This window comes from Chiroxiphia lanceolata, chromosome 2 (genome assembly GCF_009829145.1).
Source record: "Chiroxiphia lanceolata isolate bChiLan1 chromosome 2, bChiLan1.pri, whole genome shotgun sequence".
Lineage (NCBI taxonomy): Eukaryota > Metazoa > Chordata > Aves > Passeriformes > Pipridae > Chiroxiphia > Chiroxiphia lanceolata.
This window is the reverse complement of record NC_045638.1, coordinates 3054139-3080567: the sequence shown is the minus strand read 5'-3', so window position 1 is coordinate 3080567 and position 26429 is coordinate 3054139. Positions and strand designations below refer to the sequence as shown.

Genomic DNA, 26429 nt, shown 5'->3' with positions numbered 1-26429 from the left:
ACCTTGCACTAAAAATATCTTTGTCTTTCCAAAGGTTTAGGCGAGAAAAATCTCTAGAACTCAGAAAGCTGCTGAAGGGATATGAGCCAGAAATAATTTCAAAGTCCCGTTAAAAAACTGACCCATATATAACAGACTTGCTACACTGGCACCATGCTCCCTGGTTTTCCACCTGCAGGTGACCTGCAGAGTCCCCAGGCTTTGTGCCACAGGCAAATACCTGCACCAAGCACCCTTTCAGCACCTCTGAGGTTCTACACCCTCTCCCCATGCCACAAAGACATCAGGAACTGTTCGAATTTAATTCCTTTATTAATGGAATGGTTTTAGTTAGACCAAAAAAATGAAATGGATGAAAGGAATGCTTGTCCTTTATGGTTGCCAGAAAAAAAAAGTAAATATTGTCTACAGACGTTACACAGCTTTCTTTTAACCAGAATTAAATATGGTCCATAGCAAAGCAAGCAATCTGTAGAATTGTATTGTTATGCTGCTGCTACAAACTATTTACACTGAATAAAAAACAGGTGTCTCAAAGCCAGCTGTAACCTTAGTTAATCACTGTTATGATTCTGTGCATCTTGCCCTCATCTCCCTCATTTCTTGCTGTTATATATGAATCAGGCATTAGCAAGGTTAAAAAAGTGAGTGATCATAAAACAATCACAAAACAAGCTCTGAGCAGCAGAGACAGAGAGCGAGTTCCCTTCCTCTCCACCCAGCACAACTCTGTCGCCCTCCTTAAAGATTTAAGGATTTTAACCCCTCCCTGCAGGCTCTTCCCACATCCAACCGTTTTTGTCTTCCACTCAACTTACTTTCAGTGCCGGGAATCCCCCGGCAGGCAATGCCTGGTACAAGAATACACATTTTAAATATATGTGTTTTAAAGGAGCAGTGCCGTGTGCCGTCTCTGCGAGTGCATGTTCACAGTAAAGCCACGTCAAATAAATATTTGGAGGAATCAGCACAGTGCATCCAGTTTCACTTTCCAAAAGGAAAAGTGCTGTGTCTGCTTTTAGTGGTGGCAGAAGGCACAGACTTAGCACAAATCCGACTTTGCTAAGTCGTGATGGTGCACAGAGAAATCCTGCCTAATTAAAAAATAATTGATTAACCACTCGGTCAAAGGGATTGATTTACTGTGCACCAGAGCTAAAAAAGGACTCCCCTGCTGGTTTCATGGCAGACATGCAGCACAGAGTATGGGGTTTTTTTCAGTTTGCAAAAAGGATTAATCAGAATAGTTTGTCCATTCAATCAGACATTGCTCTGCTGTAACAACATTGTTCTCAGTTCCCTCTCCATTTGATCCTCCTGCCTGTATTTCTCCTCTAGTTTTTGCTTTTCGGAGTCCATGCTGTAAAAAGTAGAATCTGTGCTCCTCCTGATCTTCTCGAACTGGCTGAAATCCGCAACGTACTTTCCATTTGGAGAGAGGGAAACCACAGGCACGAACTCGTAGCCCCAGTGGATCTCCTCGGGGATGTAGGAAGTCCTGCTCTGGCAGACAGCACTGGTGGACTCCACCGTGGCATTCAGGAGCACCACAAGCTCAAAGTCCTTCTCCTTGAGATTCTGAGGTGTCAGGTCTCTCAAGGGGCTACTCTCATCCAAAATGTGGTAGAAGGTTAAAGGCAAAATGAGAAACGGACTCTCCGAGGAGGAGTCGACGTTGAATTTGACGCTGGCTTGGTTCAGCAGGATCCTCTCCCCTTCTTTGGTTTCGTATGTCTGGAGAAGCTTCCCAGACAGCTGACACTGTATCAGGAGGCTCTTCCTCATGTTTGCCACTCTGATCACCAGGCAAAGTTCTCCGTTGTGCTTAGTAATGACGGCACAGTGGCTGAATTTAATGGTCTCTGCCCTTTTTTTAGGTCTCGCGATTTTGGCCAGAAAGGTACCTGTGATGAAGATTTCAATCAGGGTGGTGATGACCAGCTGGGCCACGAGCAAGAAGATGGCGTGGGGACACTCCTCTGTAATGAAACGGAACCCATAGCCAATGGTTGTCTGTGACTCCAGGGAGAAGAGGAAAGCCCCAGTCAGAGAGTCCACGTTCTTGACGCACGGCTCGCGCTTCGGGGGGAACTTGTTCATCTCCAAATCGCCGTGGAGGAAGGCGATGGCGTAGTAGATAACCCCGAAGAGGAACCAGGTCATGACAAAAGTAGCAGCGAACAAGGTGAGTTTGTACCTCCACTTCATGTCTATCACTGTAGTCCACAGGTCCTGGAGGTAGAGCAGGTAAATGCCGTCGACTTTGTCGATGCGCACGTTGCTGTGGCCGCTTTTGGACATCACCCGGGGTTTGTGCGCCTTGAGCATGGCAGAGTCGATGCCCCCGTTCACCAGAGGGACACGGGACATGTTGATCTTCGTGGTTTCCATTCTCACTGCTTCAGTCCTGAGGAGAGAGCAAAAGGAGACTGTTACTCAACCAAGCCGAAGCCCACAGCTGATCCTTAAAAACCATTTGATGGAGCGAAGGCACAAACATGATCTAAACACAGCACACAGTGAATAAAAACAGCTGGAATGCAGAGTTAGCATCATACAGTATCTGACATTGCAAATAATTTGATATTCTTTTTTTTTTTTTTTTTTTTTAATCCAGGAAGAAAAAAAAATCATTCTTTGATTCTGGTGACTGCCAAGTGTGGAGAAGTAAAGGTTTCTGTTTATGACAGCCTGCAAAAGAAATTCGACAGAGCTGAAGTTTTACATTAGTCCTTTATTTCTGTAAAAGGCATTAAATAATTTTTTTTTCCTTACGTTTCTCTAGAGAAGAGGCTCTTTTTGATTAGTGAGCAGGTTTTCTTTAATGCCCTGAAGAGAGACATCTGATCAGAGTTAAAATCGCGTCAAGGCTGGGTTCAGAGAGCAGATCCAGCACCACCTCTGTCTCTTCCTGCGACGGAGGCAGAATGAGCCAGACCAGCTTTCACTGTGAACAATTAACTTCCACAAGTGATTTACTCAATCGGATCTGGCTCTTTTGTTACACGAACCTACAACTAACCTAGAGGGAAACAAAGCAGACCTGAGCACATCAAAGTCGAGCTTTGGAAAGGAGCATTTACACCTGAATGCTACCCTTTGAAGCCGTTTGTGCTGCACGGCACCGCGACTTTAAGCTAAAAAAAAAATCAAAAACATAAAAAGAAGGCAGTTCACAAAGTCAGCGTTCTGAAGGTGCTGGGCCTGACCTGCTCAAACCCAGAAATCATTGGACCACCCGAGTCCTGAAGTTTGTTTATTGTGCATCAGCCCGGATGGAGCGTTAAGTGTGAGGACACTCCGGGCTGAGCAAAGCCCACAGAGTGAAGCAGAGCGGTGCCTGTGCCAGTTGGATGAGGCAGCTTAACAAGACCCGGCTTGCAGGACCAGACAGCGATTACGTAGAGCAAGGACAGTGCATGTTATAGTCGTTTCCAACAACAAAACTTCCTGCTGACAAAAGCAACAAAGAAAAAAAACATCCCATGCATCCTTTGTGCTTTGGCAGGTCTTACAAAAAAGGCATTGTTTTGTTCCATTGTTTTCCTCAAAAAGAGCCTCAAGTAAGTGATTAGTTCTCGTGAACCACCGAAAAAAAAAAAAAAGAAAAAAGGAAAAAAATAATGTCTTCCTTATAGCTACTTAAAAGAATTTTGCAGGAAGTACAAGATATATTTGTGGCACACACATGTGCCAGCCCAGGACATCAGCATAATTGCTCACTGAAGTTACTTTCCTGTTATGTCAATTAAGGAGAATTTTTGTTTGGGACTATATCATCACACTGTTGCAGGTTTTCTGGGAAAGGGTAATTAAACTTAGCTCCCATTAACAACTGTAACTCATTCCAGTTTTGGTTTAATCACCAGCATTTCTCTTCCATAGCTTAGGAACTATTGCCATGTATATATATATATATATGTGTATATATATCTATATATATATATATGAAAGAAAGGAATGCATCCATGATCCCAGTAGGAGATTCCTTATGTGACAGTCAAACAACACACAGTGCACAGCATGTCCGGATAATAAACAGGAAAAAACCTTCAAGTGATCCGAAAAAGAACAACGGGAGGAAACGGGGGGGCTGGGATGGGGGTTGGGGTTGGGAGGGCAGGGGGTGGGAAGGGCTGTACATGCAACTGCTCTTCAGGCAAACCCGGAGTCAAACACTGCTGCCAGTGTGCAATAAATACGTGCAACCTGTAGTGGGAAGCCTGTCAGGGAAATGCTTAAGGAAGAGGCTCCGTTCCCCACACCAAGCCTCACCCTGGATAAGACATGGATAAAAAACATATGGAAAACTTTGTCCTGAAATAAGTTCACTTCTCCCTCTCAAGCACAGCTCCCCTTAGCCACGAATTCCATGTGGCCAGAACAAGTTTCCCTGCCACAAAGTTCCAGGCCAGGAGATAGCTGGCCTCTCTCATCCAGTGCTGGACACACATCCCCATCCCACCCCCTTGCTCAGCCTACCTGGACTCCTGCTCCTGGGAGCAACTCCCCAGGGCTGTCAGCTCCTCCTCCACAGGGACGGAGACAGCCAAGGCTCCACCTCCCTCCTCGGGGCTCCTGCTGGTGGGCTCCAGCTGGGGGGGCAGGGACAGGGCTCCAGAGACACAGTTTACTGCACAAGTGGTGGGAATATGTGTTTGGGATGCAGTGGATGTGGTGGGAACAGCAGTTCTACCACTCGGATACTTCCACCGTGTGCCAAGCTTGGTAAAACAAGCACCACACTCTTCATTTGCAGCACCAGATGGGTCCACACATTGATGAGAGATCCTCACAAGGGCTCCTCACATCTGGGAGATGGGTGACACGACCAGATGTCACCTGGAGCAGCCAGAATGAGGTGGGAATAACCACAGTTATAGAATGGTTTGGGTTGGAAGGGACTTCAGAGATCATCCAGTTCCACCCTGTGCCATGGGCAGGGACACCTTCCACCAGACCAGGTTGCTCCAAGCCCTGCCCAGCCTTGGACACTTCCAAGGATGGGGCAGCCACAACCTCTCTGGGCAACTCTTTCCAGTGTCTCACCCTTCTCACAGTAAAGAACAAGGTTCAACCCACGCAAGGGCCTGGTAAGAGTCTCTCTTGCCCCTGTCTCTTCTCTGCCCTGGAACACATTGTTCCCTGTCCAGGAGCCCCAAATGGAGCAAGTCCTGCCACTGCATCCTGCCACGTTCCCAGACCTGCTGGAGGACACCTTATACCACAGATATGAGACCAAAATGCCGTGGTAGAAGAGTTCCCCCACAGAAGATGGGAGGCAGTGAGGGAGTTGCAGGGCACAGTGTCTTCCCTGGGCTACACCAGCACAAAGGGGGACAGCTGCAAAACTTTGCCCTTTCAGGTTTAACCTGAGAAGAGAAGCTTTGGTGTGTCTGTCCCACTCCAGGCTGTGTTTCAATTCACAAGTCAAGATTTCTCTCTGTCCCTCCCTGCTGTCCCTGTGTGTAATGCTGATCTCCACGTGTGAGGTCAGCGTGGTGGAGCATTTTGGAGTCTAATATAGATGAAAGAGGCTGGATCAGAGGTCCCCCATCATCTTCTGCCTCCTCCCATCATTTGGATTTCTCTATGTGACAAAGTTACTGAGCTTTACAGAGGTTTCCTGAGATGGATCCCAGCCAATTTCTGGTGCTTTTTTTGGTCATTGGGTATTTTTTTATGTTGATTTGCTTCCTTCTTTTTTTTTTCTTTTTTTTTTTCCTCTTGCATCACTTTTTCCTGTGTGATGCTGAATTCCTCTAGTACTCTTTTCCTCCCCGGGGAAATTCATCTTGGTTTCCTTTCCCTGCAGAAATGTTTCTCTTCCCTGTCCCACTGATATGGGAAGACAGGAGGATCTGTCACAGTGGCAGTGCTGCCCCTGCTCCCCTCCCTTACCACTGGCAGTGGGAGAAACTCTTATGAAACCATCCATGGAAAAAAAAAAATAAGGGCTTCAGAGGAGGATTTTCCCCTGCCCCCACTTCCCCACTGCTTCCTGAGTGAAGTCCTATATCCCACAATAAATGGTTCATGAGTGTCTCTGTGTGTAAAAAAAACCATGTTACAACACCTGCATTGCTATTTCCCATATTATATTTTATACAGGGACCTTAGACTCTTTGCCCTGACAGCCAAGCCCAGCACCTCTGCCAAAACACTTCGGTTTGTTTGGTTTATAGTCACTCTAAATCATAAAGCATGTCTAGCACAGTAAGCTAATATAAGCAAACAAGGCTGAATAATAATATAACATCCATTTTTAAATTAAAAGAACACCTACTGTCTGTTCCCTAGCTGATTTTACACTGATAAATTATTTTTTTGTTGCTGTAAATCAAAGTGTAGCTGCAAATAAAAGTGATTTGAAGTACAGTTAAGGAAACATACTTCAAGAGGGAAGAAAATACAATTATCTCAGACTTGTTTAGCATTCTAATGTCCTATGAATTACCTCCTTTCCTCACCAGCCCTTTGGAACAGCCAGAGGTGACTCCCCAGCAGAGCATATGCTCGTAAGGGAGTTCAGTGCAGACAAAGTCAATAAAACATAGAGCTACATACCAAACCATGAATACCTTGATATTAAGGTAATTCCAGCAGCCAGGGATCTAAGAAGCACATTAACACTACTTCCAGAGACCACATTGTCAGGGAGTCAGAGCCAGCTTGCATACATGCAAAAATGTTCCTCCTGCATGAAGCCAGATTTGCTTGTGCAAGACCTCTTTTGGCAGCCACCAGTGACTGAAAGGGTTCAGGAGCATGACTTGCTCGAATGGCCTCTGCTGTTTGCTTTTTTTCCCAATCAGATCTGCTTTGCCACTGGAGCAAATCCTCAGGCATGCTTCACTGCCACTCTGAGACAGGGGCACAACTTGAACTGTTTTTTCAACCAGCAAAAATCATTAGCAAGGAAAAAAAAAAGGAAAAAAAAAAAAAAAGAAAAAAAAAAAAGAGAGAGCAGGGGTGAGGAAAGAAAACATGGAAAAGAACTGCATAATCTTCAGATCTTTCCTAGGTCTGCTGTGGTTCAGTAGGTTACAAAAGTCCCTCCTGAATTCTCAGTGCTCTGCCTAGCATGAACATCCTCCTCTCCTCCCCCTGGGCTGAGCACCAGGTTATGCTGTACAACTGTCAACAGGCAAAATCCTGCTCCCTGGCTGAGTTGTGGAATACAAAGGGAGCAGGGGCAGAGGGAGGGAAGCAGGGGCTGCAAAAGGATGCTTTGCCAGGGCAACAACTCTTTGCAGAGCAGTGTTAAAGGAAGTGAAAACCCAAATCCATCTTTGTCCCTCCTGATATCTGGGCACGGAAGGATAATTAAAGCTGGAGAAGTCTTGTGGTGTACAAATATCCCTTTCTCAGGGATATTTGTACAGGAATGTTGTTGTTCCCAAGGTAGGGTGTAAAGCTTTGCAGTAACTATTTATTTACACAGAGGAGCCTTGGAAGCTACACTGATGTGAAGAAACAGGAAAACAACCAAGAAGGCAGAGAGAAGGCAAAAGATGACTCAAAGCTGATGGAGAAGCTCCCAGTGATTTCCCAGATCTCTGGATCAGGCCTCCAAGTGGAGAAAAAGCACATCCTGCAAGTGTCTGAGCAGCTGACACACCACAAGTGAGCATCCACCCTTCCAAAAACCTGCCCTCCAGCATCCACCCTGAGCTCTGTGGACGGACAGGGGACTTGGCCATGCACAACCTTCAGTCCAGGAACCTTCAAGGACACCAAAGGCTTCTTTCAGGAAGAAGTAAATAAGCTCCTCACTTTCTGAAACTCTCCTTTTTGTGTTCAGTAATACGGTTTACACAACACTGTTGGAAAAAAAAAAAATGAAAGAAATAGGTTCCCCAGAAACCTGCCCTGCTTTTTTATTTTAACAAATGGCTTTTCTTCAGCAGGGCAGGCAACATAAAATCCTCCTGAATGTCTCCCTTGCTGGTGTATTGTTACTTCAAACTCTTTTCAAACACCTTGGGAGCACAGTTAAACATTTTAAACCTGCCCGTGCTGTGATGCTCTTCCCACCCTCTTACCCTTTCCTCATTCCTGCTGTGCAAACCATGCCTGGCTCTTTCTACCTGGGCAAGTCTAAACAGACTCCTGAAATCCTGTCCTCTCCGTTTCTGGGAAATTGGATGCCAGAACTGCTCTGCAAGGCTGAAAGGGACATTTATTGTTGCATGAAGCTTAGCAAGCTCATACCCTGCACTTCCACTTTCAGTTACATCTTTGGCCTGTTGTGGGAACATTAAACATCCCAGCAACACCCCAGAGAAGGACCTGAGCTAAGGGAGGATGGCAGTGATGTCTTTTCCCCATATAAAGCCAGGACTAGACCTTCAGAGAGCTTAAAGCCTAATACTGTCCTGTTTTGCAGTCACTGCCACAATTTCTTCACTCTTCCCTACCAGGACACCTGTGGGGGCTTTCAGTAGCTAAATCCCGTCCTTCCTTCTCCCTGAGGTATTTCTCTTTTCCACAACAGTCTCTCTCGTTATCCTGTTTTCCCCCCTTTTGCTTTGCATCCCGTTCCTCTCCTCTTTCCCATCCTCTGTGAATCCAAAGTTCCAAACTAGTTGTGCTTACACCACCACCAGACAAGTGTGCAGTTGTGGTAGCAGAGCTGTTTCTCACAAGATCACTGGTTTATGTTCCACAAATATCTCCCTGTAGGTTCACAGCACCTATTCCTGACCTCTCCATTATATCATAAAATCACAGAACCACAGAATGATTTGGGTTGGAAGGGACCTTAAAGATCATCCAGTTCCAACCCCTCTGCCATAGACAGGGAGGACTCTTATTTTCAACGATTTCAAATTTTGCAGAACTTCACCCCTTCGGGCTGAAGTTTTCCTCGAGGCTGATCACAGGTGAACACACTTTAATGTGTCAGTCAAAACAAAACAGCCATTTCCAAAATGAAAGCCAAGAAAAAATGCCTGGAGATGTTTCTGCCTCCGTGTTCAGACAGTTTTGGTGTCTTTTCCTTCAGGAACACAGAGTGTGAACACATCAGCATGTTTTGGTGCAGATGCTGAAGGTCTCACTCTCCATGAGCACCCCAACATCCCATTCATAGAGTAATGTCAATGCTTTCCTGCTTTCTGGCCTTATAAATCCTCATCCATGCAGTGATGCAGCTTCATTAGGAAGTGCAAGGTCTCTCCTCCCCATCTTCCCAGTTCCTTATCAATGAACTCCCCTGCAAGGGTGGAAATTTGGGAACAAAGCCTCAGACTCCTCCTCTAATGATCGGATTTGGGAACACAAAAGGCAGCAGCCACATGGATCAGGGAGCCTTGCTGTGCAGGAGGGAGGTAGAGAAGATCAGGGGATGTATTGGGTGAAGACTGAAGGCAAGCCAAGGAATGCCTCATTTTTGGCTCTCCTTACTTGGCCATGAGATAAACCAATCCCTTTAGTGTTGTGCAGGGTGTTCTGTGACAAGCCCAAACACGGAGTTCTTGGGCATCCAGCAGAATGAGGGTCAGAAAGGAAGGCACCTGTACACATTCCAGCACGGAACACGAGCTGGGCAGGGATTTTGCGCAGAATACTTTTTCACTTAGTCAACTAAGGCCTACCTAAGTCCTGCTTAAGTACTTAATTCCTTTTTTGGGAGCAGGCCCTTTGCCAGTCAGCTGCTCCAATTGCTGTGGGAGTGTGTTTTCACACAGCTCCTGCTGCCTTCCCCATCCCAGAGCCCGGACAGGCCACCTCTCCAGAGCACAACTCCAACCAGAGAGGCTGCACTGTTGCTCCTGTCTCTGATTTCAGGGCTGGGGCTCAAGAAGGTTGAGGGGTTTTGCCTCAAAAGCCATATTTTACCTCACTTTATGGCTCTTTATGTGCTGCCTGGTGTAAGTCACCTGGCTATAATCTGCCTGCACCAGCTCATGTGCCAAGAGTTTCATGGTTCTGTGCCCAAGAGAGGGACAACCGTGTTTCCTCCTGGTGTTTTAGTCACATGGTGGCAGCTTCATGAGGTACCAATATGGAAAATAATGAGTCTGACGGCATTTAGTGCTCAGGTTGTTGAGTCTCACAAAGTTCATAGGGAGGGGAATCCCCTCCCAGGTCACCTGTGACCGGGAATGCCTGAGGAACACCTCGAAATAGCTTCCCGGTACCTAAAAGGCGGCTGGAGAGAGACTTTTCACATGGAGTGACAGGAAAAGGGGGAATGCCCTTAAGTTGAAGGATAGAAGTTTAAGTCTAAATATTGGGAAGGAATTCTTCCCTGTGAGGGTGATGAGGCCCTGGTACAGGTTGCCCAGAGAAGCTGTGGCTGCCCTTGGATCCCTGGAAGTGTCCAAGGGCAAGTTGAGTGAAGCTCTGAGTATCCTGGTCTAGAGAAAAGTTGAGGGATTGGAACTGGATGATTTTTAAGGTCCCTTCCAACCCAAAAAATTCCATTATTCCATGATAATCTTGCTGGGACTGTCGGCCCCTGCTCACTGATTGTGTCCTTGCTTTCCTTTATTTCACAGCAGGTAAATGACAGCACCTTGTTTTTAACCTTCCCAGAACTCACCCAACATTTCATAATCTGGCAGACATCTACTCTGCCACTGAATAGTAGTAGTAGTAATAATAATAATAACAAAGTTAAACTCAGAGCCACTGATTTGCCAACCTCCAGCTGATTTGAAATCTGCTACTTTTGCTTCAGACCTGCAGAAGTGTTAGTGGGACAGAAAACTTCCCTGGTTTCTTTTCTTGTTTGTTTGCCTTTTTTTTTTTTCCCCTCCAAAATTCATTTCTCGGTCTAACAAAAATCTGGTTTTGCTTAAAAACAAGCAAGCAAACAAACCCCAAACTAGACACTTCCTCTAGATTTTTAATTTAAATTGTCAGCAGGTGGCTGGAAATGAATAGCAGTGCCTAGTCATGGTTATGCAAGAGGCAGGGAGAAAAGTTAGCACTTTGCTACAGTTCACAAAATCTGGCTTAAACAGCTGCAACCTGTCTTCCCCAGGGCTACTTCTTCTCCCTCTTTCTCAGCTCCCACAGCTGGGAGATGAAAGATATTTATCAGGCAGCAGTGGGATATTCCAGGCCGTTCAGAGTGGTTTGTGCCTCTATTTTCTTGGGCAACAAATCCCCCGAAGCCTCAAACCCCACATCAGACACCAGGTCCCAGCACCAGCCTTGTCTCAGGGCCATCATCTCCCGCTTTTGTGCCAACCCTGTGGTATAAATACAGTTAATTACCCTTTTTAATTACCCTTTGTGATGTCGATTCATCGCCCTGCATCCCAGTCAAGTTGGAGTTTGTTCTTTAATTAGTCATTGCACACCAGGGCTCTGGAGCTCGGGGTAGGTGTGGCTGGGGGGTGAGGCTCCCTCCGGGGTGTCAGGCACAATTTTGGATGTGTTCCCTCCATATTTCCCATAAATCACAGCTCTCCTTTAGCCCACACCACGGACTCATGAAGAATGGCTTTAGTCCCCCACAAATATCCCCCTGTGTGTGCATATTCACAAACACTGGAGAGAGAAACACTCTCCTGATTTTCCATTTCTGTGCAGCCACATTTCAAAGCTGAAATACCAGGCTATGAAAAGAAGCTTCCACCAAAAAAAAAAAAAAAATTAAATTCCTAGGCCTTTGAAATATCTAAAAACCTCAATAGTATTAAAAGTAATGGTAGGGTTGCAAAAGGCCAAGAAGCTGTCAAGGGAAAAAAATAATTTTCTTTCAAGGTCTGAATATTGGTAATCTTTTGTTCATCTATTCCTAATGTAGAAAGAATCAAATCTAAAACAGCACACCCTGACCCAACAGGAAGATGGATGTTGTTACAGTAGTAAAACTTTTCCTCTGAGAGTTTCTGGATCTCTCTTACCTGTGTGGTGCAGCTGATTTATGCTTCACGCAGGCAGAGTAATGATAAAAACAGAGCTAAATGCTAAATAAGCCAAATTTTTGTCTTCTCTGCACGGCCAGGACACAGCAGTGAGCTTGGACTGGTGATCTTTGCAATCCTACAGAGCACATTTCCAAGGGAGAAGGATGGTTTTGTCGTGGCTTCATCTTAAAACTTGTTACAAGCTGATTTTCCTCAGGAGGTTATTTGGTTATGAAGAATTGCCCTGCCTGTGTGAACAAGTTCATGCTGTGCAAAATGTTTTCAAAAAGCAACTCTTCTTCCACCCTAGCTAAATGGGAGAGGAAAAATCCACTTCCCTCACCCAAATCTGAATTAGTTTTAAAGTGAATGTCTTTCTCTCTTAGGCAAAGCACAGGTGATGCTGCTGGCAAAGCAGGGACTTATATAGATAACTTAATTATTTTTTATAATGAATTACTCTACTGTGAATTAGAGAGTGGGCCCAGTATTCTCTTCAAGGGACACAACAGCTTCAAAAATGTCCATTCCTACTGTTTTCTCTGCACTACAAATTGCATGAAGCACCATTTCCCTTGATTGTCCAGGTCTGATAAACAGGGATCAAACTCAACTTCATCTCAAATAAATGTCTGGGAGCTGCTTAACAAAAACAGAGCATTAAAACTTTTAAATGCTAGAAAGAAAATTCAACAGTGCCCAACAAAATCAGGGCATGTGGTATCTCACAGGCAAATATTTATGTACCTTTACACAGCCTGTCCCCATCCTTTTCTCCATCCCTGGCCCTACTCCTGCCCCATCCAAGCACTGTCTCCTCACCAGCCTCATGGACAGCAGCCACAGCTCCAGGAAGGACAGAAATGGTCATGGGGGGTCCTAAAACCCACTGAATCCTGGAGTAATATATAAACCAGGGCCTTCCACCTGCCTCTTTGAGGTGATCAGGGATGAACTAAAACCACCAGTGGCACTTTCCCATTGGTGTAGGGTTGCTTATCCTCAGTGCTGCCCAAGGGTTTTATTTCAGGGCACTTTTCTCCTTTTTTTTTTCCTGTTTTTTTTTTTTTTCTTTTGTTCCTGACCAATCCATGGATGTGGTTAATTTAAGGTTTAAAAGGTTTTTTCTCACACATACACACACACACTCCCCAGTATATGTTTTCCACTGAGGTCTGTGCTTTTTCCTAGACCCACCCAAATTCCAGGACATGGCTCACTTGTGTGCCAAGATTTCAGGCTCTCCTTGTAACTAATGGAAAAATGCCCTTTTTTTCCGCTTCTGCACATTTTAGGGGGAGAACCCCCTGGAGCAGGAGGAGGAATTTGGTTGTACCTGTTATTTCAGAACAGGAACAGGAAAGAATCCCAGTGTTGTCCATGGGAACTCTCTGTTCCTGAGGTGCACGGGGTCCAAGCCTCAGTGCTTTGCTTGGGACTCTGAGTGCTTGGGACTGTGGAGGGCTAAGGAGATTTAAAAATTAATAATTAAAAAGCAAAAACTTCTGGTTGGTAGAATTCCATTCTTTTTATGGGAACTACTTAGCACTCCTGAGTGCATTGGTATTTTAGGAGAGGAATGGAAGAAAATCAAAGATTAATGGGGAGAATCATTGGGGAGTTTTAAGTGGAAATTTTAAGTTTTCAGCTGCGTCGCTCCCTGTTCCCTTTAACAGGGTATTTTAGGCTACCAGCAGCTTCACAGAATCACAGAATGGTTTGGGTTGGAAGGGACCTTAAAGATCATCCAGTTCCACCCCCTTGCCATGGGCGGGGACACCTTCCACTGGACCAGGTTGCTCCAAGCTCCATCCAACCTGGCCTTGGACTGTGTGAGAGGTGGTGGACAAGAACAAAGGGCTCTTCTTGTTCCCCAGAGCAGCCCAGCAGAGGGAAGGCTGCAGGAATTCCACCTTCCCTCCCACAGGGTTGCTGTGTGGCTCATGGGGTGGCAGGAGCCCTCAGGACATGAGGAAAGAGCCACCAAAACGCTGTTCCCTCCTGTTCTGGCACCTCCAGGGTGACCCCCAGGGCTGTAACGACACAAAAATTCCATCCAAACCCTTTTCCTTGCCCTTGCCTCTGTGGGGATTCTCTGATGTCTTGTTAAGGCTGGTTCCCCCTTGATTTCCTCTTCTCAGTGAGGGAATTAATAAATCCTCTCTGACTTTCAGAGCTCCCCAGTTTCGTGGAGCTTGTTGGAACATAATTTCTGAAGCCTCTGTTCACCTGCCAAGTTAAGCTGAAATTAGCCCATGGATTTAGAGCCCTGGGCTGGTTTGTATCCCTTCCCTCTTAGGTGATGGAAATTAAAATGTGCTGGGTTAATTATTTATCCTTTCCATCAGCAAAATGCTCACACTGTACAGAAACTTGTCACTCTCACACACATGCAAAAATCAGAATAATAATATATATATTTTTAAGAAGAAGCTGTTTCCTGAGTTTCTTGATTGGGAGGTCACACAGCCCAGGATTGTGTGTCTTCCAGATAAACTCCTAAGGAATCAGAGGGAAAAGAATATTTGTTTTTCCTCATTACTCTCCCAAATTGCTTGATCCCTGCCAATTTCCATGACACAGACCCCTCAGTCTGCTGCAGAAACTGTGGCTTCTGAAAGGGAGGAAATAGCAAGAATATACTGGTGCACATCAATATTTTTGGATTTTTCTGGCCAAACCAGAAATATCAAAACAAACAAAACAAAAACAACAAAAAAAAAAACCTTCAACTTTTTCTTTCTGGTAAAATTAAAAAAAAACCAAACAACAAGGGTAATTCTGGCTGTTAGTTCAAACCAAAACCAAACCTTTCATTTTGCTTTGATGTTTCCAGAGATATATGTGTGGGTCTAATTTAAATCAGGTGAGGAACAAAACGTGCCTCGAAGCGACCGATCGCGACATTTCGCTTCCACGAAGTCAACATGGAAATTTTTTTACCCTTCAAGTTTGTTTTCAAGGCTTTTTCAGTCTGAGCTGCCCTACCAAATTGGCATGGATTCATTAGATCTTCCATCCAAACCTGCATTTTCAGTCCATAAAGCTTTTTGGATGAACGATCTGAGCCTTCTGTAGTTGTAGAGATCACGCGAGTTTCCTTGTTCAGTGACAAGTCACACTTGGAGAACAGAGCCTGTCCTGGTTTTTGGGATTTGGGGACATAACTGTGCAATTCTCTCATCATTTCTCTTTGTCTTACAGTGTCTTGGGAATCTCCATAAAAGCAGAGATGATGGGCCCCCAACAAGAGAAAATCTCACGCTGTTTTTCAAAGTTGCTGCGTTTCCTTATGCTCAAAGGGGGCTGTTTTGCCTGTTTATTTACACACACCTTATCTTTATGGCTGTTCCTTTATGATCCCATGTCATCCCTGCAATCTTGTGCAGTTGGGAGCTTGGGAAGGTCCAGCTTTGATCACTGGGGTGATTAGAGTGAATAGAACATTGTTCCTGTTCTGCCGAGGAGATTTTTCCGACGACGTCCAGAAAACGCCGCGAATTTGTTTTTAAGGTTCTACAACATTCAGCAACTTCTTCCTCGTCTTTTTTTTTTTTTTTTTTTTTTTTGGTAAGTTTTACAGATGCCATGAATTTCACGAATCACTTTGATGTTTTCCAAGCAGCCTGATTTATGGGAATAAGAAATACCACCGTTCCCCAATTACTTTCTGTAATAAGGCTCGATCCATCAGTGGAAATACAGCCTGGCTGAGGAGTCCAAGGCACAAAGAATAACTGGGCTATGAGGAAATCAAGTACATTGCCCACAAGAGATCATTTTTTCAGTGGAAAAAATATCAAACTTTTTGATCTCTAACCCTCTGTATTTTTCCTGTAATATTTAATTTAATCAAGCCTCCATTTTCATTGAAAACCGCCCTTGATGGGAAATGTGTAACTAGCAGACCTTTCTATGTTGTTTTAGTGCTGTTTATGTTCTATTTTAGTGCTGTTGAAAGGAATTGGTATTTTGTAGGTAATTGCTGAAGATAAGTGGTTGCAAAAAGTAGCTGAGCAGGACTCTGACTATCTCAAATTGCAGCAGCACATTTCAGATGGGGTTAAGATAAGTGACATTTCTGAAAGTCCAGAGACTGTCACTCCACCAGTCAGGTGGCACCTTAAAGACAAAGCAGAAAACTCCTTCATTCCCCGTTCTGCTGACTCGTTGTCAAGCCCAGCCTTTCCCAAAGGAAAAGCAGTTCCTTTCTAAAAAGCAATTCCACTTGCTCCATGACTTGTCTGCAGGCAGCTTGCTGCCACAGCATCTCCAAAATCTGCCTTTTCTTCAAGTCCAGAGCTTCGATTTATTAATTAACCATTTCCCAGTGCACCTCCCGCTCAGAGTCCTTCTCATCTGTTCCATGGCCAAATCCCTCAGACTTCCAGGGTAAAAATCTTCTTTCCTGTCTCCTTTTTCGACCATTTTATTTTCCCCTTCATTAATTCAAACACCTCTTTCATTCCTTTATACCCCTGCAGCTCACAGCCCTGGCCCCCATAGCTCTACTTTCTTCCGCTCTTTGTTGGCATCTCATTCCTCTTTCTCACCCAATCAGTCCCTGGTGGTTTTTCGCTCCCTCCCTGTTTTACAATTCTCTTACACCATTCCACAACACCTTCCTATTAGACACACATGAAATTCCTCTCTTCACCATATCCTGAAAGCAGACCTGGTTTGAGACACATCACAACTTCAACAAACATCTCCCCATCCTTGCGTTCATCCAGCAAGTTCCTCCTGTGTGTCCCACCACGCACCACTTGCTGTTAGATCTGAAATAATTTAGAGAATATTTGAAGTTTTCCCTTTCTTTATTAATCTACCAGGGCCTTACCACTCTAATTCCTTCCTAATATCTTACCTACTCTCTCATCAATTTGAAGCCATTCATGCTTGTCCTGTCACTCCAGGCTTTTGGAAATAATCCTCCTCTATCTTCCTCATAGGCTCCCTTCAAGGACTGAAGGGACAGTAGACAATTAGGTCACCCCAAAGCTTCTCTTCTCCAGGCTGAACAATCCCAGCTCTCCCAGCCTTTCCTCCCAGCAGAGCTGCTCCAGCCCTGGGATCCTCTTGGTGCCTGCTCTGGACTCTCTCCAGCAGCTCCATGTCCTTGCTGTGCTGTTCCCCAGGGCTGGAGCAGCTCTGCAGGGGGGTCTCACCAGAGAGGAGCACAGAGGCAGAATCCCCCCCTGCCCTGCTGCCCACGCTGTGGGATGAGCCCAGGTGAGTCCTGTCTGAAAGAAATTTGGAGATATGCTTTCCTCAATTTTTTTCTGGGAATACCAGGCATCTGAAAACCTCACTCTGAGACAGAAGTTCTGACTTGGCTGCAAAGCTTCTACCAAACAGAGCCATTTCTAAAGGTGCACTGAGAGGCCAGCTGTGGGATTCAATAGGTTGAAATTCCTCTCTGTTCAGGTTAGTTCCCTAAAAGGTTTCTACCTACTCTGAGCTAATCCTCCAAGGCAGAGTCAGCGGAGAGAGCTGGACACCTCCACATGGTGAGTCTGCCTCTTCCTCTAATCCCTGGAGGTGCTCATCAGATGGCCTGAGACCAGATGTTGAAATTCTAAACAGTTGAAATCATCTTTTCCTTGCACCTCTGTAACCAGGCCAGTGCTTTTGAAAGGTGCCAAGTTTACTTATTGCATGAAAATCATCTGTTCTGGTGTGTGTGGAGGTAACCCTGCTATTCCTGGAAGCATGAGGTTGACACATGTAAATTAAGTAGAACAGGTGCATATTTTAAGTTGGAATACCCTGGTTTGACTCGTACTGCTGAAGCTTTTCAGGTTAAATCCCATAGAAAATGCTGTGCCAAATGGAATCCAATGTAGGATTACATAACTAGATGCACTCCTTCCATCACACATATAGTTTAGTTACCGTAAAAGAATGCAAATTATACATCACTGAAGGTGATGAACAAGCTTTTTGTAGAAAAACAACCTACCCAGGAATCTAAAATAAGATGTGGGGTAAGTCTGCTCTCTTTTACAGGTTCTTGCCCAAGATATTCCCTGCCACAGGTCAGATTGCTTGTCTGTGTCATCAACATGGAAACTGTCACCATGTCCCTTCCCAAAATATGGATTCATCATGACTGAAAGCTTGTGATCATCCATGATCACTGAATCACCTCTTTTGAATCCGGGGAATGAGGATTTTGGTTGTTCTCCCAGGTTTTTTTGCTGATTTCACTGTTAATTTTGAGCTCATAGAGAAACATGCTTAAATCAATGTTTCTACCGAGAAAAAAAGATTATTGCCCTCTGTGACATTGTCAGTCTTTATATGACATCTTGGGTGGTTAATAACTAAATTTCTTAAGATCACATAAAGCAATCACAAACAAAAGCTTATCCTTGACGATGTATTCATTATTTATAATCATTATTTTTGAGATCTAAAGAAGCTCTGGAGCATTTAAAAGACATGGTGTCTCCTTTCACATTTTCACTGTTTGCCAACCAAAAATACTTCTGCAAAGGCAGAATCCTCCACCAAGGTGCAGTAGGAGGATAAGTCAGTGGGTTTGCTCCACTGAAATTTGATTTCTGCACATAAACACTAAGGAATTTTAGGATTTTATTTTCCCTATGACCTGAGACCTTACAAACGGGAGGGAGATTTACCACCAATAAATATTATTTTGGGTCACGATCAAGTGACAGCTTTTTTTACTCTGACAAGAGAAGAAATCAATGCTAAATTTTATACATCTTTGTTCCAAAAATATATATTTAAGGTTCAGTACATGTTTTGGGTTTTTTTGATTGTTGTGGTGGTGGTGGTGGTGTTTTGGTCTTGTTGGTTTTTTAAAATTTTATTTGGCTTTGATTTTTTGGGTTTTGGGGGAAGTTTTTGGTTGTTTTGCAGGTTTGGGGGGCTTTTGTTTTGTTTTGTTTTGTGTTGGGGTTTGGTTTTGTGGGTAGTCAGCTGGGGCTTTTTTTAAACTGCAACTAGAGCAGAGTAGGAATGAACTTCGAGAACCAGGAATTCCTCAAAACTTGAGCTGAAGCACCAGTAATGTTGTTACCCATCCTGAGGACAGGGAGCGAGGGTTGTGGCCTTAAGTAATTTAGCATAATTAGCTCAAGAAGACCAAAGGTATGAGGAAAAAAATCAATTATTAAGATTTCTAGCAGTATGACGCAGCTTTAGACTAAAACTAATTGAAGTAGGGGCATGATTCTATGGGCTTTTCTTGTTGAATTCTGTTCCCACAGATGAAAACAAACAGACCACAACTTGGAGGCCGTGACGTGATGCTGAAGAGCCACATCTGGCCTCCACGTCTCCCCCAGCACCGTGGAAGGGCCACAGTGTGAACAAGAACCAGACCTGGACCCTTCTGTTTGTCCATTATACACAGATTAAAACAGCCCTGTTGGCTCTCCTGCACCTGCCCTTGTGGTGTTCAGAAACCTCTGGTCCCATGGAAGCATTTTGCGCCTCAGGCCATTCCAGTCTGACCCTTTTGTGCCTTGACAGGAGCTTTCAGCCCCTTTTCAGCACATTCCACAGCAGGGAATGGACATTCAGCACCCCTGGGCTGACGTTCACCGCGTTAATTCATGACTCATAAACAGAGTCCCTCGTAACAAGTGACTTTCTGCCTAATCTTAAGGCAAAAGGAGGTTTGATTCAGAAGCAGTAAGCTGGGAACAGTCAAGAGACCAAACACCACGCGCCACAGAGGCCACCAAGTCTGCCAGTAAACCAAACTAAGCATGGGCATAAAATAAAATGTCGCCTTAAAAAGTTTTGGCTTTTTCATCCTATTTTTATGAGAACGTTTTGTCATTTGCATGAGAAAACGAATCAGAACTGCAAGTGCTTTGCATCACTCAAACACCTCCCTCCATATCCTGATGTCCATATCCATTTGAGTGAATGAAGCACATCCTTGCTCTGAAAATCCCAGAAAACACATCTTTTCTTGTCTTCCCCCCATCCTTTTATCCATTCCTGCAGCACGGGGCTGTGGTTTGGCTGTTTATGGCAAAAAGAGGGGGCTGTTGATAGGTTTGGTACGGAAGTGTTTGAGGAAGGAAACTTTCAGGAAACATTATTTCTGGATGAGGCAGCAGGAAACTGAGGCCTGTTTGCTTGGGTGAGAGGCTGGAAGGGGTTCAGAAAAGGACAGCTGGAGTGGAAGTTTCCAGGAGCAAGGACAGGTAGCCTGGAGTGGGGTTATTGCTGAGCAGAAAGCAAGGGAGCACTTTGAGGGAACTTTAGAGACAAGATCAGAAAGTCTCAGATGAATTTTTCTGGTTGATGTTTTCCTTGGAATATATCGTGTGAAATCAAAATCATTTAAGCAGGAAGAATTTATTAACTGGTCAAAATGTTGTGAACATCCATTTTATTCTACTTATTCTGGCTATTTTATTCTACTTATTCTGAGTATTTTAATTTATTTTATTTATTTATATCAATTTTATTATATGTTTTTGTCAGACTGTGTAATTCCAGTGAGAAAAAGAGGAAATTTGATCCTAATGTATTTTACCCTTTTCTCTTCATGAGTTCATGCTGACAACATAACTTTTAAGCCATGTAAGTCTGTTATATATATTGCTTCACTACAGATTATGGGAACATATTACACAGATAAACATTTTTATCATAGAGTCTCAATGCAAAAGTGCCAATTGTAGATAAGGAAAGGTGTATAATGCAAAACCAGAGAGGTGTCCTGCAAACTGTGACCTAACCTACAGTGAAACACCTGAGTCAAAGCAATGGAGATTAAATTAATCTAATCTGGGCATACTACTGTTCCAGTAAAACTTATTTGACTCTTTTGAGTTACAAAGAGAAGGTGGCTCTCTAAGCACAGACAAATCCAGCTGACAAAACCCCTATGAGGAAAGCAAACCAGAGAGGAGTCGAGTGTGGTTTCAAAAGGTACCAAACACAAGCTTCAGGCTTCCCCTCCACCTTAAACACCAGCTAAAATGCACATGCCCCCAAGGTCAAATTTGAACCAAGTGGGAGAAGGAATTTCTTAATCACAAGGCCACAGAAAGGCAGGAGTGTCCAGTTCTGGGCCCTCAGCTCAGGAAGGACATGGAAGGGCTGGAGCAGGTCAAGAGAAGAGCAACAAGGCTTGGGAAGGGACTGGAGCACAAGTGCTGTGAGGAGAGGCTGAGGGAGCTGGGGCTGTTCAGCCTGGAGAAGAGGAGGCTCAGGAGAGACCTCCTCACTCTCTGCAACTCCCTGACAGGAGGCTGTAGCCAAGTGGGGGTTGGTCTCTTCTCCCAGGCAGAGATCAGTAAGAGAAGAGGGCTCGGTCTTAAGCTGTGCCAGGGGAGGTTTAGGTTGGATATTAAGAAGAAATTCTTTGCAGAGAGGGTGCTCAGCCCTTGGAATGGGCTGCCCAGGGAAGTGGTGGATTCTCCGTCCCTGGAGGTGTTTAAGAAGAGACTGGATGTGGCATCAGTGCCATGGGCTGGGAACCACAGCAGGGTTGGATCAAGGGTTGGACTTGATGACCTCAGAGGTATTTTCCAACCTGGCTGTTTCTATGATTCTATGATTCGATGATTCATACCTCACCAGATACAGAACAGGGAGGGAATGGGCTTGGAACAGATCAGAAATGATCAGGTGCTCACCACCAACACCTGGGAAGTCAACTGGGTCTGCTCAGCAAGGATTCTCCAGCCTTGGTGTCTCAAAGCTTGCAAGGCTCCCCCAGAGAAAGGAAAACATCTCCAAGGGTGTTCTGTAGCCAGAGGGAATCTGCACAATGTACTGGTACCTCCCTGAGACACCTGCTGGGTCCAACCCATGTCCCAGCATTTCACTCCCAACCTTTCCCCAGGGGCAGATGGTTTGCAAAAGGCTCTACTGGAAGAGGAAAATTGCCAAACACCCCAATGGGTGTAAATACCTGCAGATGTGTTATCCAAAAAAATGCCCCTCCCCTCTTTATGTCCAAGCAATATTTTTCCAGTGAAGGATGATGATACCTGGAGCATTCAGGTTGTTGTTTGCTCCCTACCTGCCCGACCACGACCTCGGATTGCTGTGAGCCTCGGAGTGTGCCAGTCACACAAAGACAACCTCATGCTTAGGATGCTCTGGTTAGTTCTGTGTCCAGTGGTTTTGGCTGTTCTCCATGAGCGTTTCACACCTTTCAGGATAGATAGGTATGGAATGAATGGATATTTCAATTTGTGGACAGCCAAGACAGAAATCAGGGAGCTACGTTTTCCAGCAGTGCCCTGTTTACTCCAGGACCATACACATGACTTTTACCAAGCTATTTGCCATATTAACACCAAGCTATTTGCCATATTAACACCAAGCTATTTGCCATATTAACAGACACACTGAAGGCTAAAAAGATATTATAGTCTGCAGTAACTCATTCAAGTCATTCATGAATGCTCTCTCATCCCAAGGGGTGAAGGACAACTCAGCAGGAAGATATCTTTCAAATATTCCCGTTTGGTGAATCCATTTGGACTGACAAGGTTGATTTTAACTGTTTGATACCTCAACAAATAATTTTTACTAATTTTCATACCCATAATTGCCTATAAGGTAAAAACCTTTCCCTCCATTAAAACAAACAAACAAATAAATCAAAATGACATCACCCCAAAATCTGCTTTGTTTTTCCTGGAAGTAAAGTAAAGCAAAATTTCTTTCAAAACATTCTGAGGTTCAGCCTGCAAAGCAGTTACCCTCCTGTTTTTCTTGGTCCCTCACAGCTTTGGTCTCTACCTGTTCCCAAAGAATACAGCCTGTCTCTAGGAACTCTGTGTCTTAGGAGAGGGAAACAGGAGAAGAGGCAGGGATAATATTCCAGACTTCTTTAATGAAGTCTGGACAAATTAAAAATTCAGCTGCCATCAGGGCTGATGGCTTGTTTGCTTCATTGCATGGGGGAGCCAGGGTAAAAAAGAACTGTTTGTTTTCATTTGAAATTCTATAAAAAGTAACAGGGTTGAATTATTGTATGTATGTTGGAAGACTGAAGCCCAAGTCATCTGCTGCTGTTTTTGTCTCCAGGCCATGCCTCATTTGCTGGGATGGAATTCTTGGGGAAGTTTTTGGTCTGGTCTACACTCTGCTTTTGAAAAGCAATGCCAGTTTGTACTGTACAACCAGCACTATGTTACATTCCAACCTTGCTTCCTCCCTCCCATAAGTTGGTTATTAGAGAGTGCAGAGAGCATAGTGACATTTTACAAGCAAGGAAATGAAGAAGACATTTCTTTAGCTGCAACTTGCCTCCTTTCCCCTTCAATTAAAAATCAAATAAAATATATCACAGGTAAAGATATCACAGGAAAACACAGACTCGGCAGACAGGTACACAGTGATCAGAAAGACCCTAAAATACCTCTAAATGCAATATGGCCAAAGGCAAGTCAGGGATCAAGGTCAGTTAAAAAGTAATGTAGATACTCCTTGTTCACAAAGGAAAGCCAACTGTTCTTTTTTTACAACCAGCACGCCATGGATCAAAAAAAGAACTTATCTGTAAATCTCATTACAGCAGGATCCCAAAGTAAAAACAAAAAGGGAGGCAAAAACAAGCTGCACTGAAGGAGAGGGGGATTTGCACCTCAGTCTTAGATTTTGATTAGCGAGGAAAAGCCAAACCTACCATAAACAAGTGGTGTGAAGACACAGGCAAAAGTTCTCCAACCCAGACATGTTCACATTCTTTATACCTGCCACAGAAAACTTACATTCTCTTTTTTCATACAGACAGGTAACAGGGGCAGGACAAAGTCCTGGGCAAGTTTTCCCACTACGCCAATGAAAACCGGTTTCTGAACTCGAAAAAGAGCAAGAGCTGCCTGAAAGTTGTTCTTCTAACAACCCATCAATCACCGTAGGCTCCTACAAGGAAAAATTTCTAGCAGGAAAACAGTTACAAAGATGTATAAACATATAAATATATATAAAAATACCAACCACAAACCTCCCATTCAGTAACTTGCATCAGTGGAAAGACCAAACCATGACAGCTTTTGCTTTGTCGCTCAACTGCCTGTACCCCAAAGTTCACAAGGAGGCACAATCTTATAAACACTTTTGCTTTTACACACAGTTTTTAAATCCTTAAACCACTAAAATAAAAGAAAAACAGGGAAAGCACCTACTCCTCAGCTTCCAGTTCCTCGCAGCTTCCAAAGCACTGCTAAGCATTTATGCGTTTTTGACAAATACCTCTTACCTGTAAAGGAGCAGTGTTCAGATTCCTTACTAGATGTTATCGTCATGTCAAGTCAAACAGTCCTTTTTTATAAGAGGTTGGATGGTTTTTCAGTAAAGCATGTGTCAGGTTTTTTTTTTTAAAAAAAAAAGGAGCCAAAACCCAGCAGAAATCAAACTCCTCAGAGAGTCTCCCTTCCCTCGCTGTCAGTCAAAAAACAAGTTGCAATAAGCCTGAGTTGGAATCACCTGAATAAAGAAACTGGAGAGAGGGAGGGAGGAGAGGGAGGGAGGGAGAAAGAGAGGGGAAAAAAAATAAAAGAGTCTGAGAGGAGACTCAGTGATGTCAGCAGAGAGTGTTAAGGAAATCCACAGCTGAGCCCAGCAAACTTTATAACTACACAGCACTCGACACCCAGTTACGTGGTGAGCAAATACCTGCCTAAGAGGAACTGAGTTACTTCTAAAGAAGTAAGTTAATCTTTGAAGAAACTTCAGCCTGGCTGATCAAAGTCCCCTAAAGGCCTTATTTCCTAAATAAATAAGGCTATGAGTGGTTGCATAATGCTAAGGAAAGAGGAAGAGGGATGAAAAGTCAACATTATTGATCACCCCTTTCCTGTTGGCGAAAGGGAGCCTGAAACTCCTCTGAGATAAATTCATGCTACGGTTGTAACACACTGAGCTGCAGCAGCTGAAAGCCCTGACCACCAAAGTTTAGACACAACACTTTGATGACTTGTCCTGGGTTTGCTCCAGAGCCTTTTTACTGTTGTTTCCTTATTGCAGAAAGCACAGACAGCGCTGATTTGAGCAGGGGAAATCAGGTGCTTTGAAAAGAGGGAGGAGGAGTGTGGATGCAAAGCCTGTGCTGTTGGTACCATGCTGGGATTTGATGGGATTCCCAGAACTGGATGCAAACAGCAGCAGTGAAAGGGAAGTCGCTGCAGCACCCAAGAGGTTAATGTAATAACCCTTGGATATCATTCTTCTGTGTCCCTATTCCCAGGGATACTTCCCCCAGGAATTATATACCTCAGTACACCTGTAGCTCAGCATCACCTGCAGGGACATCCCACAGCCCAACTGATGCCAGCTTAACTTCCTTCCCTTTTCCCTGGGGGAAACAACCACGGGGTGAATGTTTTACCACCAAAACTCTGCCTACCTTAAATTCCCAGAGAGCACCTCAGCGAAAGCAAAATCCCTGGTAAACAGGGGATTTAAATGCCATTAACAGATATTAATAATGGCATGATGTGCAACCATAAGAAACTAGAGGCTGGAATTCTGCTGTCAAGTGGTGGAGTATGTAGGAATTCAGGCAGTGCCAGTAGGCAGCAGCTGTTTTACATTTAAAAGGGCAACAGTTTAGATGTATTTTTTTTCACTTTACCAGAGACTGAAGAATTTCACACGACTTGGATTGTCCCCCAAATCCATGAACCTGTTGCACTCATATATCTTTCTCTATATTTACTATGAGGGAGATGGCAACAGCTATATATAAATATATGTGTGTATTTATATATAAAAATGCTTGTGAAAGTCTTTTTCTGCTTTCAGATGAGCTCTTCTGTTTGCAGAGCCCTCTGCAATGTCGTGGGATAAAGCACCTACACAAGGAATTCTCTTTCACTATCCAATTAAATTATGTTTGGTTGTAACTGAATTATGGATTACTATTATTATTAAAAATTTTCAATTAAAGCTTTCCTCTTCTTTCTTCTGGAAAGGTTTGGTGAAATGCCCAAATCACACCTGAATATGAGCATTCTAATGAGTTTGTCCCACACATTCCCCAAATCAGCACTTGTGGTAACGCAGAGACTGTGAAATCAAGTGTAGCATGAGGGGTCTTTGGGAGAGTGTAATGTGAGGATTTGCACTGAAAGGTGCCTTTCACGCTGTGCAAACACACAACAGTTCAGGTTTTAATCCCTCTGCTGTTTTGTTAATGCTCTGTGGACTCCTATCTCAGCGTGAAAGACAGAGCAGAGGGTAAAATTTGAGTCGCAGGGGCATTTCCCAGCTTTGCATGCTTGACCTGAAAATGTAAATACCTTTCTTTAAACAGGTTTCCATTCATTCAGCAGAGAGCCCACAGCTGATGAGGCCTCTTGGCAGCAAAGGATGACGACAAAGCCTCTCTCCAGGAAGATACAGAGAAGCTCCAGAAGTTGACTGAGTTGACTGCCCTGCTCTTGGCCACACAAAGAGGTCTTAAAATTTCTCTTCCCCCATTTTCTCTCTGCTTTTACTGTGCTGCCCCTTCACCACCTTTGAACCACCCCTGGGGCTTGTCCAACCCCCTCAGTGAATTCCATCAGCTGGTAAACCAGACAGAAAGTGCCACGTGCCTGTTCCCTT

General features: G+C 44.3%; 1 protein-coding gene across 3 annotated transcripts; it reads right to left on the bottom strand.

Moving 5' to 3' along the window:
* Positions 1-288: 288 nt before the first annotated feature.
* On the bottom strand, positions 289-24501 carry KCNJ15 (potassium inwardly rectifying channel subfamily J member 15). 3 transcript variants are annotated; one of them, XM_032678213.1, is made up of 3 exons: positions 24082-24501; positions 13204-13331; positions 289-2407 (listed from the first exon to the last, which is right to left on the bottom strand). In XM_032678213.1, exon 3 carries the CDS (start codon positions 2389-2391, stop codon positions 1261-1263), a length of 1131 nt encoding a protein of 376 aa, XP_032534104.1. In that variant the 5' UTR covers positions 2392-2407; positions 13204-13331; positions 24082-24501; the 3' UTR covers positions 289-1260. The 3 variants fall into 3 exon arrangements, with proteins under 3 accessions (XP_032534104.1, XP_032534103.1, XP_032534105.1); XM_032678212.1 differs by lacking the exon at positions 13204-13331; XM_032678214.1 differs by lacking the exons at positions 13204-13331; positions 24082-24501 and adding an exon at positions 6582-6879.
* Between the last annotated feature and the right edge of the window lie 1928 nt (positions 24502-26429).

Coding starts and splice junctions, on each gene's coding strand:
- KCNJ15 (XM_032678213.1), bottom strand. CDS start 2,391: ATGGAAACCACGAAGATCAACATGTCCCGTGTCCCTCTGGTGAACGGG.